Source organism: Toxorhynchites rutilus, chromosome 2, assembly GCF_029784135.1.
Source record: "Toxorhynchites rutilus septentrionalis strain SRP chromosome 2, ASM2978413v1, whole genome shotgun sequence".
NCBI lineage: Eukaryota > Metazoa > Arthropoda > Insecta > Diptera > Culicidae > Toxorhynchites > Toxorhynchites rutilus.
In genome coordinates this window covers 25495903-25514813 of record NC_073745.1, presented here as the reverse complement: position 1 = coordinate 25514813, position 18911 = coordinate 25495903, and the positions used below count along the sequence as shown (strand labels likewise).

The following is an 18911-nucleotide window of genomic DNA, read 5'->3' as shown; positions in this document are numbered from 1 at the left end:
TTATCCATGTTTGAATATTGCAATATTGAAACAACGTATGCATTCATATCTAATACCGAGCCTTTAAATTGTTTTTCATTTATAGGTTAATTCAACATCTCGGAAGGTATAAAGCCAACAGGAGCTACTCATCCATCAATACAACAGGCATTCAACGTTACACACACTAAAAATATCTCATCCAAAACGATGGACTATTTCCTTTGTCACAATAAAATAGAAAACACGCAAGAGCCAATAGATCAATATAGAAACATTAGATAGACAATACATATTCATCAGAATATTACTTTCATAATTTTTACTACCGTGAGGATGGGGTATACAAAGAACAAAGAACCGCGAACGTACCTTTCCGTTCATAATGACACTAAAACAAACCTTACCACAATATTCGATTTGGAAGGAGGAGCACATTACTATGACCACCACAAAAAAGAAAAAAAAAACAAGTCACGCAACTAGAAGTAATAGAAACGCTTAAGCAAAAGATCCCGCAAACAATTTAGAGCAACTGCAAAAGAAAATGAAAAATTATCTGTTGACTGTGCAAAATACACCATGCTTATAAAAAAAAGTTAGCAAATCAGAAAAAACCTCACCCATCACGCACCAATAATGGTGGCACTTTCATTTTATTTCTGTCATGTTTTCCACATCGGCTGTCATCATTATTCGTCATTATTCGGAGGTAGACGAAAGAAAACACCGTTTTTAGACAATTTAGTAACACAGAAGATGTATTTTTTCTAGATGCTAAGCGGAATAAATTTATTTATTTTAAAGATATAATCAACGCCGTTTTATTGAACTATGAACAGACAAAATTGTATCTATTTATCGCCGCGTGCATCGATAGTAGGATAGAAGGTGATCTGCGCATTTTCTATTGGAAAGTAAGTATGCATAAGGGTAATTTGTTTAACTAAATTGAAATCCGTCTATAATCGCACCATGGCTAATACTCGTATTGCACTGTATCCTTATGCAAATTTATTGGTTTCATCTCCCAAACCGATCCAAACATAACGATGTTTGCATTTAGTTCCATCGTCAAATTCCCACACAGCAACTTATATTTACTTGACTAATTTGGCACTTTGCTAATAATAGTGGTAATAATCATTTTTATCAATATTGATATTAGTCTAACCTCCAACCCTCTCTACAACCTATGACATCACACAGCAAGATTGATGTGATCGAAAAATTGTTTATACACCTCCCAAACTCTTCGCACCCCTCCCGATGTTAAATGTGGTCGATGTTGTTTACGTTTACGTACCATATAGCGGAGTGAGCTTTGGACCTACCGTTCACCAAAAGGCGAAGCATACATGCATGCAAACATCCGCGCCCTTTCTAGTTAAGATAGCACGATTCGTAAGTCGGCACCATGTACTTGATGTTGATGAAAGCATCCTCACCGCCGTGGCGTTCCAGCACCTGCAGGGTTTCGTCTATCAGATCACCAACGTTCATGTTGTTCTTCTGGCCGTAATCGATTGCGTCGCCGGAGTTTACTGTAAGCACGAGAAGATGATGGAGAAATGTTGGATGAATAATAAAATTTGCCCAAAGGTAAACATCGATAACATAGCGAAAGAGCTGTTTCGACAGCTTAGCCAATGTTATGGCCACCCCAAACTGATACAATATGAAAGTCTACACAAGAATGTTAATTAATTAAAAAATTCTTTTGTCAACTCGAATTCAAACAAATTAACAAAATTAATTAGCGGCTCAGTCTCGAGCTACCCGCTTGTGCACCCGTGGCCGAGTGGTTAGCGTCTCACGTTATCATACCGAGTGTTCGGGTACGATTCCCGTTCTGGCCGGGGGATTTTTCGTCAGAGAAATTTCCTTCGACTTGCACTGTAGTCACGCGTATTCTAGAGCTTGCCCCTCGGAATACATTTAAGGCGTGTTATTTGGCTTAAGAAATCTCAAATAAGTATTAAAAAAAGACGCTAGTTAATGCATACGTTGAGACGGCAAAAGTTCCACAGGGAACTTTAACGCCGTTCAAGAAGAAGTCTCGAGCTATATTACTAGGTGCAATCCAAACCCAAATAGTTTACAGATAAATCAACATAAGCAACAAAAAAACAAACCTTTGTAGTGATCAATCAGCTAAATCAACTAAAAAAGTGGAGCAGGATGGTTGATTAGCAGTGAAGTTCAAATGTTAATCAAGTTCCTGGAGACGCATCATTTTTGACAAAGTGATAAACAGAAAGATACCACACGTAAACCAGTTTTTGTGGGAGGAATAGGGACCGCACATAACAAAACGAGTAAACAAATTCGTACAAAACCTCACAAGTGGCTTGAAAAATAGTTTTCGCAGAACAATTTTGAAAAAACTCTTTGACGTAGGATTTCGTCTTTCGGGAACATACTGGTGGAACAAGCACATTTTCTTCCTTAAAATGTGCCACCGTGAACTTTTTTCCTTGCTGGAAATGCGTTTCGTAGAACCGTACAATGCCTTCAAATCCTTCAATTCCTTCAAATTGGATTAGAAATGAACCATTGAGTTGTTGGTTCGTGTTGCTGCAGTTGGATGAGACTTGCACAAGTGCGTTGTTGATAAGTATGGAGGCGTCGTCTATTCGTTTGACTAAACCTCTTGAATATATTTTTTCGAAGATGCAATTGGAATGTTGTCCACGTATTAGTTTTTCTATGCAGTCATTGCTTGGGGTTAAAGTTGAAGTTTCGCAAAGAAAATAATTTCCTTGATCCTCACATGGTTGGTTTGACTCGTAAATGTGTGTCAAATTACGCATTAGATAATTGCGTTGCAGTGAGATGCGTTTGTTGTTCTTTATAATGGAATCAATGTATTCATATTCATAAATGTCTTTTGAAAATTGTGGTACTTTTAAAATATACGCAATGTGCGTGTTGTTCAATGTTACTTGTGCCGTTGATTGTGATAATAGTTCCTCAAATGATGTGACGAATATGTCGTGGTCTCCCAGGAAGGTTGCGATCGTATTGAAGTCGCGCATTGATAACAGCTTGCTACTCGGTATACCATGTTTTGCCATTAGAATTGCTTCCTCAAGTGTTTCTATCTGGTCCTGAAGTGAGTCTAAGTTGGACAGTATCATTAAATGATTAATTTCAATCGAATGATTTTTAGCTTTTTGTTTTTCCATTAACAGCATTTGATTAGCCAAATCGGTTACTTCTTGTATTCTATTGCTTATAGCTTGGTTTATCATTACTTGCTTGTTGTTTTGGGTGATGAGGGAGTTAAGTGTAGCGTTGATGATACGAAGGTCGTCTGCATCAGGGTTGCCTGCTACCCACTTCCATACAGTGCCTATAGTATCCCATCTTTTTTGTCTTTTTATAAAAGGTTTCAATTTGAGAAAGGTTTCATACAATTTATAATTCTTAATTTGCATCAATTCGTATAAAGGATTAACTGAAGGGTTTCATTGTATTTCATCATTCACGTTGGATATGGTGTTTCCTATTTGAATCAAATCTATGGGATGTACTATCCTTACGTAACCTGTTTTTATCCTAGCTTTCCCTAATGGTATGATAGCTAGTGGATTATTTGTGAGGTCATGTACGTGAATACTGGAGTGTATGGCCGACACGCAGAATGCGAGTCTGGAATGAAAGGATTGAAGAATTAATTAGATTTCCGTAGATTGACCTTATGTATTTTCCTGCCTGTAGTGTCTATTATAAAAGTGTTATGATCTTCTTTGATTTTAATGTGTTTGTACCTGCTTTTTCTTTTTGATATATCATTGGTTTTTTCGAAAGCATATGAGCCTGGTTGAAAGATTGGGTATGTTTTTTCAATAATATTTTCGTTTTTGGCCTGATGTAAATTATATATTTTTTCAAAAGTTTTTTCTCTTTGTTTGGCAAAATCTTCAAATGGTAAGTTGTTATAATTTGTTCCAATATATACATTGCGAGGTGTGTCTTTGATAAAGGAATGGAAAGTATTATTGTACCTATGAACTGATTGTTGAATCAAATCTATTATTGACCAGTCTGGGTTTAAGAATTTCAAGCATCTTGAGATTTCTCTAATAGTAGAATGACAACGTTCTACTTGGTCATTTGTTTCTGATCGGTGTACAGGTGTTTTGAAAATTTTAATACCGATACTCTTGATTTCCTGTTCTATGACATTTGATATAAAACTGCTTTCGTTGTCTATTACTATTTGCGCAGGCACATCCCAATCATATAATAGTTGTATCAAGGCATCTTTGATATGTAGGATTGATTTCGATTTGATAGGTCGGATTTTAAGGAATTTGGAGAATTTATCAAGGGATGTTAGAAAAAGATTATTTTGATTATAGACAAAGATGTCTATGTGGATGATATCTGCAGGATAACATGGGACAGGTGTTTTGACGGGGATGAATTTCTGGGGGTTGCGTTCATATTTCTCTGTTTTACAAATTTCACAAGTCTTAACGTATTCCTGTGTTATTTTTGTCATTTTCGGAAAGTAGCATTTTCTCAAAAGTTGAAGTGAATTTTCCTTAGCATTTCTATGTGCAAAATTATGTATCGTTTTAATTTCTTCTAATTGTTGTTCTTGATCATTAATGTCTTCAACTTTCGATTGTGAGAATCGTGCACGCACTAATTTTGGATTATAGTTTTCTTTGTAGATTTCTTGAATAGTAGCCATGATAGGTTCGTCGGTCATTATTCCATTTAAAAGTCCTGGAATGAGATATCTTTTCATTTTGTCTTTTAGAAAGTCAATAGTGAATTGTGGTTCAGTAAAAATGTGTCTTTTGTATCCTTCGAATGGAATGTTTTGTTCGTAGGCAGAGTTTTGACCGATTTGAAATATTATTTGATTACGGAAAACATTAATAGGAGCTTCAGTGGATGGAATGTAAGATGAATCGTCGTTGTCAGAAGAATGTTGAGTTGGTGTAAGAGAGTTAATTTGAATTCTAGAAAGAGCGTCAGCTACAACATTGGATTTGCCTGGTTTATATTGTATCTCATAATCATGTTCTTCTGAATATTCTTTCCAACGTTTTAGCTTTGCGTTATTATTTTTTGGTGATAAGGTGAAGGTTAGTGGCATATGATCAGTGTAAATTTTTATTTTGGTACCATAAATGAAATTTCGTAATGCATTTAATGCCCATACGACGGCTAACATTTCTTTTTCATTTGTGGCATAGTTTTCCTCTGTTTGTGAAAGTGTACGTGATATGAATGTAATTGGTCGTTCACCGTTTGAAAATTGTTGTGAGAGAACTGCACCGATTGCTTTATCAGAAGCGTCGGTTGTTAGAATAAAAGGTTTTCCAAAATCAGGGAATACTAGGACGTCTTCAGATGATAAGACTTCCTCCCCTCTTAAAAGTTTTGTTAAAGGTTTTGCAAGTTTTGCATAATCTTTAATAAAACGTCTGTAATATCCAGAAAGTCCAAGGAAGGCACGTAATTCTTTTAAATTAGTAGGTTCGGGGTATTTTCGGATGCAATCAACTTTTTTCATGTTTGGTTTTAATCCGTCCGCAGAAACAATAAATCCAAGAAACTCAACTTCGGATTTTAGAAATTCACATTTGTCTGATTGAATTTTGAAATTGGTTTTCCTGAGCGTTTCTAGAATAGTTTTTAAATTTTCCAAATGTTCATCAATAGTTTTTCCAAAAACAATGATATCATCTATATATACATGACAAATTTTTCCAATGTGTTCGCGTAGTATGTCATCCATTACTCGTTGGAAAATACTTGGAGCGTTTTTGAGACCAAATGGCATACGGAGAAATTCGTATCTACCATTATTAACAGAGAATGCAGTCTTTTCTATGTCTTTATGTGCCATTGGAATTTGATGAAAGCCAGATGCTAAGTCTAATGTTGTGAAATATTTGTTATTTCCTAAGTTTGCTAGAACAGTCGATGTGTCTGGAATTGGATATTTATCACTGATAGTTTTGGTATTATTTTTTCTGTATCAATGACCATGCGATATTTTTTTTCGCCTGATGCATCAATTTTTTTGGGTACTATCCAAACTGGTGAATTATATGGTGATCGGGATGGTTGAATTATACCATCTCGTAAAAGTTGATCTAGCTGTTTAGTAATTTCTGTTTTAAGGGCTTGCGGATAAGGATAGGATTTGCTGTAAACTGGATTTTCATTGATTGTTCGAATTTCGGCTTTTACCTCTGTGATAAATGATAGTTTACTGTCTGGAGGCTGGAAGAGATCTTTAAAATTTGTTAGTAAATTTGATAATTTTTCCTTTTGCGTTGATGACAGGTGATCGTCTCGTACCTGGATTTTATTCACTGCTTGAAACTGATGCTGTAGTAAAGGAATAATATTTTGATTAATAATAAGTTGTTCATTTGATGTATTTATTATGGCACCTAATTCTTTTAGGGTATCATGTCCAATGATGGCATCGAATGTTTTTAGATTTTTCATGTGATAAAGTTTAACATTGATGTTGGAATATGGTCTAAATAATCGTGCTTGAGAAATTTTGGTAATTTCAATGTCACCGGCTACAGAAGATACAGGAAAGGGTTTTTCAACATCGTGAGAGATTTTTGCATGTTTTGGATGTATGTAGTTTTTGTTTGATCCAGTGTCGACTAAAAATTTCAAAGGAGTATCTGTTTTACCATAGAAAAGGAAATATGGTAACGTGGATTTTATTCTAAAAAATTAAGTTCGGTAGGTTCATCATTATTATTTGATTCGTCTTGTTCTTCTATTTCAATGTTGTCACTGTATCGTTCAAAAGATGTTCCTTGTGGGCAACTTTCTTCTGCGAGGTATGGGACTTGTTCAAAATATTGGGATACATCAGGATCATTTTCTGTATATTCATTAGTTTCTATATTAAAATATCTGGGTCGTTTATTCGGAATTTGTGGCCGGTTTGCATAATTCACTTGTCGAGATAAAATCGAAGGGTCTACTTCCATTGGTTCGACTTTATTATTGGGTTTTGGAACAAATGGGTTGTTTTGCTGAGCTTGAAATCTTGGTTGAGGTTGAGGATTTTGAGGTTGAAATTTTTGTGGTTGAAATTGGTTTGAAATCATTGGTCTAAACATATTTTGTTGTTGATGTTGTCGATTAAAATTGTGAACAGGATTAAACATTGGCTGTTGACGAGCAGTATGCTGAATATACATCGGTCTTGAAATAAAAGGTTGTTGTTGAATTTTGGGAGGAATTCTAGGTGGTATTCTAGGATAATCTTCAATTCCGTGTCTTGTTTTTGTCATTGTTTTCCTGTATTCAATGTTTTGGTAAGTAATACAATATGCGTATGCATTTGCTAATGATTCCGGTTCGTGATTTTTCAAAAATTTGCCGACATCTCCATTTAATCCGCGAGTGAAAGCATCTATTGCTTTTCTATTGTATATGTCAATCATGGCCTTTGATGCTTCTGGGTGTCTATAGGCTGGGTTAGTTTTAATTTGTCCAGCAATAAGAGAAAGGAGTTTATTAATTTCATCGTAGAAACATTCCAAACTTTTACCAGATTGTGTTGTGTTCATCAATTGATAATCGAGAGTTGTCAGATCTCTCTTTTCACCATAATATGTCAAAAGAGTTTTCTTTATTAAATTCCAGTTTATATTTACATCGGAATTTACTAATGCACTGTTGGCTTCTCCTTTTATTTTCCTTCTTATTGCTGTGCAGATGGCATAAAATTTATTCCGTTGATCGGTTGTGCTATTAATATTGGGTGTGTATGCTCTTACGAGAACATCAACATCACGTATCCAGCTGCTTAATTCATCGGATTTACCATCAAAAACAGGTATTTCCTTAATTAAATCTGGTAATTTTTCAATAGAGGATGGATCTGCAGGTGATCCATCTGGGTTTGAATAAAAAAGAACTGGATCTTTATAATCCAAGTCTGGTAATGGAGCATTTAAACTTTCTAAAATGCTTAACCTGTTTAAAATATCTTGCATTTGTTCTGCCATTTTATTGAATCTGATTAAGTATGTATTTTTTTCAAAAATTATATTAAAACACAACTAGTTTAGTTAATTCACTTTTTTTATTATAATTGTATTTCTTATACTTTGATTTGAATATTGTTTCGCTTTTCTTCACTTTTTATTAATAATTTTAGTAAAAATTTTTCACTTTGATTTTGATTAATTCACTTAACTGAAATAAAAAATTTACTTACACAATAATTCCAAACATTCTGTGGGTATGCCACAGAACTGCGGGACACGTGGCTCCGTTCCCAATCCTCTTGCAGTGGAAATCTGGAAGCCTTTCGAGCGCGTGTTTGGTTGTTACCGAGTCCTATTATCTCCGGATCCAAGCGTCGGGTGAGCTCGAAGTGATGAGGATCCGTGGAACCCAGGTGAAGCACACACTTCCCGGTGCGGTGGTGTTTTCCTTTTTAGATGAAGCACTAGTATTTCTCTGTGTTTTCGTCCTACTGGGGCACCTATCCGCACGTCCGCTTTAAACGAGGTTGGTGTTGCGCGAGTTATCAATTCGAACCGATGGTTGCTTTATCGCACCAAGTCGTTGTTCGAAACGCGGTGGAAAATTAAACGGGCTGTCGATTGCTTTCACGCACCGAGTCTTACTTCCGTTCACTTCACTAATTTTCCACTGATAACACTAATCACTCTGGGTCCCTATTCGGGCGCCAGTTAATACTTTTACAGAAGGTTTATTTAAAAAAAAATATTTTTTTGACACCAACGTGTCTTTATTCACTCTTGCTAAATAACTGAACATAGAATTTTAGGATACTGCTATATATAATCTCGCTGTGCCCTGATTCTAGTCCTATCGCTAAATACTGCATTATGGCAAATAATGGAAATGTTTGTTTATTTGGATCTTGGATCGTGAGATTGTTTATGATGTGATGTGGCTAAGTGGTCCGATGTCTGGAGTTTGTTGATAATGAATTATCGCTTCGCGGGTGGTCCGTTGCTGGCCAGATGGTTGGTGACTTAACTCACCCGTTAAGCGTTATTGCAAATTCAGTTCAACTTTCAACACTTTTTGAGCATTTTAATTTTCTCGTCCATCAAGGCTACCTTTCTCTCTATTTCGCCAGTATCTTAATTTTTTAGCCTCAAGTTTCTTCGCTTCTTTTTCTGCTTCCCGCTTTCGTTTGTACCGACGAATATTTCCAAGCATAATTCCATCTGTTTCTTCGCTATATCCGGACAGTTGGAAATCACATCCGGTTTCATACACGCTAGGTAATGAGTGATGGGATATGTCAAAGGTAATCCTATGGACAATATGTTTAAAAAATTGCAGTAGAACTCACGACAGGTGGTACTAAGTATGAGGATCTTCATTGGAAATTTTGGCCAAAGACCTAATGAATTCTATAAATATATCGGCAGCCACTGGCGCTACGGCTATAAATCGGTTTCGACTAAACCCTAGACGTATGGCACGTATTAGTTCTGAACAAATACCAGTTGTTTAATTTCTAATAATAATATTTATATTCCGTTCCGTATTCCATAACGCTACAAGATGAATGCTCTGGAAAATGCATTTTTTTGGGTTTAAAAGTTTTTTGTAGCCTTCACATTGAAAATCCAAATGAAATGCCTTTGATGTTTGAGCTTGAGCTTGAGCTTGAGCTTGGGTAGACTGTACAATTCGTAGTTGCTCTCCGTGATTGACCTGAACCAACCAAATTGCACAAAGAACACACAGAATGACGCTTGGGACTAGCAAATCATTTTCGTTGTGCAATTTTCGGTCATTCGAGCTTTAAACGACGCCGGCCACGTCCTTACAGTCACCAGGGGAATGGAAGGAATGTTAGTATGATATCCGCCGCCCGAAAGCCAGAAGGGTCGCCTCTATAGCGTGGTTCCCTAGCGTTTATCATGGGAGGGGATAGTTGTTAGTGGGAAAAGGTAAGAATCAGGATTCACTGAGGTAAGTGACGTGATTATGTAAAAGCATATAACTCCATTAGCGGCGATGGAGAGTTACTTTTTGGGAAACCTGAGAAGGTAACCGAGAGAGCTGCTCTATTATTCAACGCGCGACTTCTTTATATATCTCCAATCCTAGCAAAAGAGGGCAAGGTGAGAAGGTCAGATTTAAAATCAATCGAGGCGATGGAGGAATATCTCTGAACAACCTGAGAAGGTCAGCGAGAGAACTCCTCTAAAATTAATCGGACTGGGGATATATTTCTATTATTCAACGCGCGTACTCACTATATAACTCCAATCGTGGTGAAGGAGAGCTGTCTTCGGGCATCCTGAGAAGGTCACTGAGATAACTCGTCTAGAATAAATCGGAGCGGAATTATTTTCTATTACTCTACGCGCGTACTCTGCATATAACTCCATTAGCGGCAATTGAGGTTTTTTTCTTGAAAACCTCATTATCTTTTCCATTGAAACGCACTAAAAAACCAATATTGACATCACGAACACGTATAGTGACGAATAGTCATCCCCGACACAAATACAGAAGAATTTCGATTATCCGCGAGCGGATGATCCGCGATGATGAAAAATATTTTGCATGCTAAAACATCTTTTTTTCGTGTTTACACCTCATTTTTAACCCTTCATTGCGTTATCCGCGATTTTCGTTATACGCGGTGACCTAGCCCGACTATTCCGCGGATAATCGGGGTTCCACTGTATACAAAGGACATATCAACACATTATTTCGATTAAAATAATAGAGAGGCATGGTCTCGCGCTGATGTTATGCTTTAAAAGAAGAAGCAGGGCCTGATCGCGAACACCACCCCACGATGAAACCGGAATGAAGTGTATATAAACTTGCATAAAATTCACTTCTCCCACACAGCGAGATGGCGCTCCTGATCAGGCACACATATTTTGGAAGAGAACGAATTCATACACTCACTGATAACATTTCCCTTATTACACACACATATGCGCACGGTAATAAACACGTCTCTACGTGAACCCGAGCGAACGACTACCACAATTATGAAAAAATGGCCGAACAAACCACAAAAGTGAGAGTAATGGTAGGGAGAAAAAAACAACCTTGTTAATTATTTTCAAAAGTGCTTACCGACTAAACTCATCATAAGACTCCACCAGTGGCAATCCTGTGTGGACATACAATTCGTTGTAGTAAATGTAAATACATTGGATACCTGTTATAGTTCAGTTCGTCGTTTCTAATCTAAATCAATTGTACAGAAACGCTGAAGTTATGAATTCCAGCTTCAAGTGCTGTAAGCCTTTAGCTAGACCTTACAAGTCTGAAATGCCTTTGATGTTTGAATAGAAATATGAAATTTGGATTGCCTGTTTCAAGAAAAGACGGCTCTGATATAGGATAAATAAATAAATTGTAAGAAAGACATTTGATTTTTCAAAGATCGATCATTTGCTACGGATTTAATCAGTGGAACGATCCCTACGCCGTTTAGAAAATAGATTCGTCAAGATCGATCTTTTTTTTCAAAGAGCGCCCAATCCTAGATCTCACTTTCAGTCCTTCGGACTTCATAAATTTCTCCATTACAGCTCTTCCAAGTCCCGCTAGGTCTTCGAAAAGGAAAAAGAACCATCGGTGCTTCTGTCTGATATTCATGCAAACACGATTTAATTGTCAATGTTACCGTAACATAAAAAGTTAATTTCTGTCCAAGCAACATTGTAGACAATCTCAAATACCTTTGACCGGAAAACTGATGCAAAACTCCGTTTAAAGTTTGGATGGCTTCTTTTAAGGTTATTCTCCTCTTGTTCCTAGATGTGGTAGCATTTGAACCGCACGTCCCGCAACACGTTCGTTCTCCAACCAGCGAAGATTACAAAACTTCAACAGAAATACAGTTGAACCCGTTACGGCCGTGTATTCTGCCCTTCTCAGAGAAATGTTTTCAAACAGACTGTACAATGCTCTCAAAAAGTCACCCAAATTCCATTCGGTTTTTCTCAGCCCCTCCTTGGAAGAATTATGAACCGTATTGAGCTTCCAATGTTTAGAATAGCGTACGACGGGTTTGATGTAAGTTCTTTAACCGCTTGTAAAATCCTTAAACATTTTCCAGTTTACTGCTAGGCCATCCATGAAACATTAAATTACTTTCTTCAACATAGAAGTTTTTTTGAAAAAACACTGATTCAAGCTACTTAGAACGTCGTAGCGCGCTAAAACACATAGGGGAACTCGGGAGACAAGAAGAGGCAGAGTTGTTTTGATGAAGTATCGTAAATGAAGCGCTGGGCGGTCTTACGGAAGTTGGCCAGAACCTGAACCATGGCCGATGAAAAGATGTATACCGGCGTGTTATTTTACCTTTTCGTGGCTTTGGTGGTTGTCTGTCTCTCTATCTTGGCCATTCGCCCAAAAGTTTTCTATCGGGCGCAGCTGGGGAATGTTGGGAAGGTTGGTGGTCTTCGAGACAACGTTTATCTCCAGCCGATCCATCCTCCAGTGATCTTTTGGCTTAATGGGCTGATCCCAGGTTCGGCATAAAGACCACATCACCTTCCCAACTCCGGCAAGCACTTCGTACTATATATCTCCCCGTTCATCATATGACTCGAAAGAAGAGCGGCTTGGATATTCCCTTCACGTCTGTCAGAGTAGGACCTTCTTCGAGAAATTGATGTGAATGATATATTCGACGTCATCGCTTACCTGGGGAACGTAAAGTACCCGGTCTCCTGCCATTCGTTGAATTCTAGCATCAAGTACGTCTCGTCTTTCATTATGAGTACGGAAAGAAGTTTTTCACTTCTTTCACCGGAAAGAAGTTTGTCATCGGCACCTCAAGCTACTCCTTCTGGGTGATTGCCTGCTGCTCAGATACGGCCGGTCATATCTGACGCTTCCGCATAAAAATGTCCATTTTGGCCAGATTCTTCTCCACCGTTTGGCCGGTTGCTTCGATCTCTCGGCTTAAAGAGTGCCGAAGAGATGATATTGTAAATACCAGATCGGCTATATCTGGCGGACACAAAATGCCTCAGGATGTCCAACTCCTTCGCTGTGGGGTGGAGCTTACAAAATGAAAAAATCATCAAGTTGCTTGACAGTGCTGCTGCTGTGAATCAACAGCCTTGAATAATTTTTGTTGTAGACTTAATAAACGTAAGATTTAAAGGAAATTTGTTCCTATAAATTATCTTTTTATCGCCATCCGAAATTAGTCAATTTTTTTGAATGCATACGTTAACATTAAAATCGATGAAAAATGAATTGGAATTTTCGAGCATTCCATTCAGTAATTTGAAGAAAATTGTAGAATTTGAATCGTGCTTGCCAGGCGTAAATGCTCTGATTGAGCGAGTGATTTTCGGGCGTAAACAAAATCTAAACCACCGAAAAATCACAACTGAGTGCCGATACTCAGAAAGAAGTAATACTGATCAGTTTAGACTCGCTGAACTATAGTTTTTGTTCACATAACGTTTTGTTTTTTGTGTCCCGCGTTAGACCTCTGACTATCTGGTCACTTTACTTAAAAGTCATGAAATTCTTCAAGCATAAGATGACGGTGTCAATAGTCAATAGTTATACTACCAAACAAGCAGGTGACCACTTTACCCCACGTGACCACATTACCCCCACTACCCCTACATTTAAAATTTAACATTTTGGAACGCAGAAAAAGACCACTTAGCAAAAAATCCCGACTTCGTGAACTAATTCCCAACTTTTTCCCGCATTTTTCCCGATGGATTTTGATTCCTGACTTTTTCCCGCATTTCCCGCTTTTTCCGAATGGGTGGCATCCCTGCAACGGTCAACGCTCAACGAAAAGTAATGTTGCCTTTTCCGGAATCCTGGTTCTTTCTTTTTTCCAAATATGGGAATCAAACACGTTCTCAATAAAAATTCACTGCAATCGATGAAGATCAACTTAACATTCGTAATAATCACCTGAAATTATAGACAGTAATGAAAGTGCCTGAATGCAGGCTTTTCGATATTCGTTCATACCGTTCTCGCGTCTCGACTCTTAGGCAAGGCGCAAATTGAGACGCATATAGCGCGAGTAACTTGGCGCGATATAGCGCCTGTTTTTGTGGCTAATGAAAACAGATAGAACGGCGCAAATTGGCCAGATGACGCGAGATGGTGGAGCGCTCGTGAGACACGACTCGCGCGACGCTGTGGCTGAACCACAGTTTCTCGTGCTGGTCATGCCGATTGTGGTAGTTGTGTTGGTGAACAATCATATAGCGCCGTGGGTTTGACACTGTATGGCTGTACTGGTCGGGTGATTGTTTTTTTTTTATCCCATTTACTTATTTTAGGCTCATTAGTATTTTAGCTGTAACAGAGCCGAATTTTAATCGTGTACATGTCACATGGTTATCATATCTATAATTATAGCACATTACACACAGTTGCAATTCGCCAGTATTCCTTCTATACCATTGCATATGGTACATTTACACAGTAGCCATTTAGGCGTAAGAGTATTCTTTCTGTTCTTCCATTATCCAGTTGGACCACTGGACAGCGGAGACAGTTGATATGATCATTGTTGAGTTATTTATAGAACAGCAGCCCGATGTGTCTTGCAGAGCAGAGCAGTTGTATGGATGAATCGATCTTGTTTCGACCGTGAATCGATTTCCATCGCTGATGATTTGTTGCGTGGACGTAGCTATTCTGTAACAACACAATGATGGTCAATGAGGGCCCTGAGTTTTGAACTCACGATCGATCGCTTACTAAGCGAACGCGCAACCAATGTGGCTACGGAGACCCCCCAGGTCGGGTGATTGTGTTAGTAAATAAATATATCGCGCAACTCTGTGTTAACACGCTAAATTAACACGTTAAATAACACGCCACTCGCATACAATGACTGATTAACACAGAGTTGCGCGATATATTTATTTACTAACACAATCACCCGACCAGTATAGCCATACAGTGTCAAACTCACGGCGCTATATGATTGTTCATCAACACAACTACCACAACCGGCATGACCAGCACGAGAAACTGTGGTTCAGCCACAGCGTCGCGCGAGTCGTGTCTCACGAGCGCTCCACCATCTCGCGTCATCTGGCCAATTTGCGCCGTTCTATCTGCTTTCATTAGCCACAAAAACAGGCGCTATATGCCTCTCAATTTGCGCCTTGCCTTATGTTACACTCATTATAACAGATATGGTGTTGAATTTCAACAGGAGAGAATTCATCCGACACTGGGATAAAGCTAATTCCTTCATTCGAGAATATATTTTGATAATTTGTGACACTGGTCCCAAGGCAGCTATTTGGGTGTGTAGGACCGAAAGCTCATCCAATATTCAAATTTTCGAGGCATTTCGTTGAAAAAAGTGGATCAAGATCACGAAGCTACGTTGGTGATATAAAATACTCATTCATGCTTTCCGCTGAATTTGCAGCTGAATGTCAAGCGAACAAATCTGATACAATTCCGAGAATGTCTCCAGTATTTGTGGCAATGATTGAAAACTGTTGATGTTGTAAATATTCAAGTTTCAAAGCTAGTTCAGGTCACACTAAACGTTAATATCTACGTTCTAATTAGTTCGCTGCGAATATGTCCATGATTGACATTAGAATTAACAACCGCTCAAATATGAAACCCATTATGACAAACAAACACCAAGGTCACCGGAAACAAACTTTGAAACGGCAATGCGACAGCTGAGCTGAAGCCGTTGTTCAATTCTAATTGCAGGCTATTTTAAGAACGCGCCACATGCAATGCACCCTTGAATACCGACAATACTCACTGTTTTTCACTTTGTATGCATTGAACATGGGTAGCAGCTGTCGGTAGAAGGGCACCAAGGCCGGCCCAATCAAATCCGATGCCATCACCAGCTGCTGCATGATTCTCAGTGTAACACACATGACCTCGGTGTTTCGCGTGTTAAGGGCATCTGAAATAGGAAGTGGAGGAGTAAATCCCGCTGCACAAAAATCTACTTCGACTTACTTTTTATCGGAATAATTAGCTGCGGAATGACCGGGTAAATCTTGTCCCCACCGTGGGACAACAGATCCTGAACTCCCTGGTGGGCGTAGGTTTTGTAAGGGTGGCGCGTTTCGGACAGACCGTCGAAGAAAAGCGGTAGATAAAGCGCGTAATCAAGCTTATCGATGTCCACGGTCCAGGCAATCTTGTCGCCACCGGTGAGGTACTCCATCTTGATCGGTAAATCGCCCCGATCGTAGTACATCCGGAAGGAAGTCGCCCTCGGGTTCATCAAACTTCTATCTGAAGCATGAAGCAAACATTTTTCAGTTCAATAGAATGACGAAAAAAGCCTTCTCAATCACAGTATTTGTGACATTAAAAGTAAAAAAAAACCCACTTTTTTGCGCCTTGGGAGGAGCCATCACGTACGTGTTCTTCTGCAGCGACTCGATGGAAAATGCTGGAACAGGTCGCAAACTAGGTGCACTCTTCACGGGTCGCACGGACAAAAAATGACGAGCTTCAATCGCGAACGTCGCCGACTTGGATTTAGTAGCCATTTCTTCTTCTTCGTCCAAGTGTTACAACTTACTCCTTGTGGCGACTATCTGTCTCTATTCAGATATTAAACTTTTACTTGGGAAAATAACTTCTTTATCGTGCCTGTGATTCAACTTTTTGCCTTTCTCACTTTCTATTTGAACAAAAAAAAACGTAACAAATAAATTTCGATAGTTGTTCCTACTTTGGCGACAGCCTGGAAAAGAGTGAAGCAATTTCTCGCTATTGCGATCTCGGTAACGATAACAAATAAACAAATCCGGTCGAAAAATACTGTTACACGAAAACTGCTTTTTCGCGAAACATAAACTCAAAGTAAGAACTCCGTGGCAGAAGTGGCCGCCACAGGTGAGAGGGGGCCCCGGAATGTTCGTGTTTCTATTTCGTTTTTGTTTTGTGTGGTGTACCATGGCAACCGCATGGTCGAAATGTTGCAACAGAAGTTGAATGCAAGTCCCATCCCAAGGAGCCGCGCTGAACAGTGTGGATTCGAGTTCGCCTCTTTCCTCCACCTCTTTGATTGTTTGTTGTTCGTCTAGCTGCGAGCAACGCGAAATGTGCGGGCCATCGAGTATTATTGGACGCGAGACAACCCAGCCCTATTTGTAATGGTTTTTGCCCTGCTTTGTTTGATTAACAGGGAAACATCCTTGAGGGCAAGGCCACGTGTTGGGGTGAATCGCGTGCTTATTGAATTTGTAGAATACTTCAGTAATTGGGACAGAAGTTCGAACATTGATCAACGGCGACAGGTTCGTGATTTTTAGTCGGTTACTCGTAAAATTCTCACTTAGCAATCGTTTCCCATTCCGTTGCAGCAAAACGTAACGAATATTTTAACTTCGTTCGACTTTCCACGATCAATTCAACTTCTGCAACATACTCAAACATTGGTGTTAAAAAAAGCTCTACCTAATAACTATGATAATAAATTATAATAAATAACATATAGAATAATCGATGCTGAAACCACAACTAGGGATTGCATTACCGTGCCAAAATTTCAATAACCGGTTATTCGGTAATGAAAATTTTATTACCGGTAAAACCGGTTAAAACATATTGAAATAAAAAAGTTTCTTGAAGAAACAGTTTTTATTGATAATGATTAGTTTACAAGAAAACATTTTGCATCTCTATCGCATTGGGCTCGCAGCAAACAATCTTTGTGATTGTGGCGATGGCTACCACGACATCGAGCATGTTGTCTGGTCGTGTATCCGGTTCCATACTGCTCGCTCTCAGCTCTCTAGAGCACTGAGAGTACAAGGCAGACAATCGGAGATCCCCGTCCGGGATATCTTAGGTAGCCGTGATCCTGATCTTCTGCTTCATCTATACCTGTTCCTCAGGAACGCCGATGTCAACGTTTAATGATGTTTCCTTCGTTGTGTCCCCGTTTTATATCCCTCCTATCCGATCGATAAACTTTTACTTAGTCGCGGCAATACATACACACACTCTTTACAGATACACGGGCCAAAGGTTGTGCAGTCCACTGATCATTCAACAAGAGCCAAAGGTTGTACCGCTCATGATAACTCTACATGAACTGATGATTGCGCCGGTTAGTGACCATTCTATCCTGGATTCCTCGAGTCGAGAAAGACGCACCACGCTAGATATGAGGTACAGACTAGGGGGGCGTTGCTGATTAAGGGTCAGCTGCATCCCAATAGGAAGTATCCCGTGTCGGGCACACGTACAGAGCATTGGAGACAGCAACATCCGAATTACGAAAACACTTGTAATACTAACCTCGAGCCAACCGCGAGTAATCGGTTACATATTACTAACATAGATAATAAGAAAAATTGTCAAAGTATTGAACTCCCGGCTCCGTGAGGCTAACGCCATATGAGCCTTGATAAAAATATATATTTTGGAAAAAAAAAAAACATTTTGCAATTTAGTTTGTTGGTTAAAGTAATACCCAAGGACGCAAATAATGTTAATTTTCTCGTCTTCTAATCTAGATCGGATCTCATTAACGAAATTTCATGAGGAGGAGAATGCACGTTCAGAGTCCAATGATGTTGGGCGTACATTACGAAGAGCATCGAATACCATTGCCATGTATTTGCCTCTGATGCCCTCTGTACGAAAACTTGTCTGAGGATTCTCATCAATCCGTTTATAGACATTGAGCTTGGACTGGACGTTGATACCTTTGATTGCTGCAATCGTGGTTTAAGTTTTTTCTTGATGCTCAACTATTTGCATATTCTACATCTTCCAGTGGATTTTTTCCCTTCTGCTGTCCATCTACTGAATCAAAACCATAATTGTCAAATTTCATCAAGTCACGAACGATTTCAAATGCCTGCTTGATCAATGCAGTCCGTGACGTTTGAAAGAAGACACCGACGTCATCATTAATTGTGTCATGCCCACAAACAGAATGATTATTCATA

General features: G+C 38.8%; 2 protein-coding genes across 13 annotated transcripts in view; one reads left to right on the top strand and one right to left on the bottom strand.

Moving 5' to 3' along the window:
• The window catches only part of LOC129771740 (cytochrome b5 reductase 4), a 189883-nt gene extending 189091 nt beyond the window's left edge, over window positions 1-792 (top strand). For all 12 annotated transcript variants that reach the window (XM_055775736.1, XM_055775737.1, XM_055775738.1 and 9 more), the window contains one exon: window positions 86-792. The gene's annotated coding sequence lies outside the window, so the exon portion shown is untranslated. The remainder of the gene's footprint in view (window positions 1-85) is intronic.
• On the bottom strand, window positions 743-16882 carry LOC129771743 (parkin coregulated gene protein homolog). Its single transcript, XM_055775740.1, has 4 exons — window positions 16334-16882; window positions 15955-16236; window positions 15749-15898; window positions 743-1523 (listed from the first exon to the last, which is right to left on the bottom strand). Exons 1-4 carry the CDS (start codon window positions 16494-16496, stop codon window positions 1363-1365), a joined length of 756 nt encoding a protein of 251 aa, XP_055631715.1. The 5' UTR covers window positions 16497-16882; the 3' UTR covers window positions 743-1362.
• Window positions 16883-18911: the final 2029 nt, after the last annotated feature.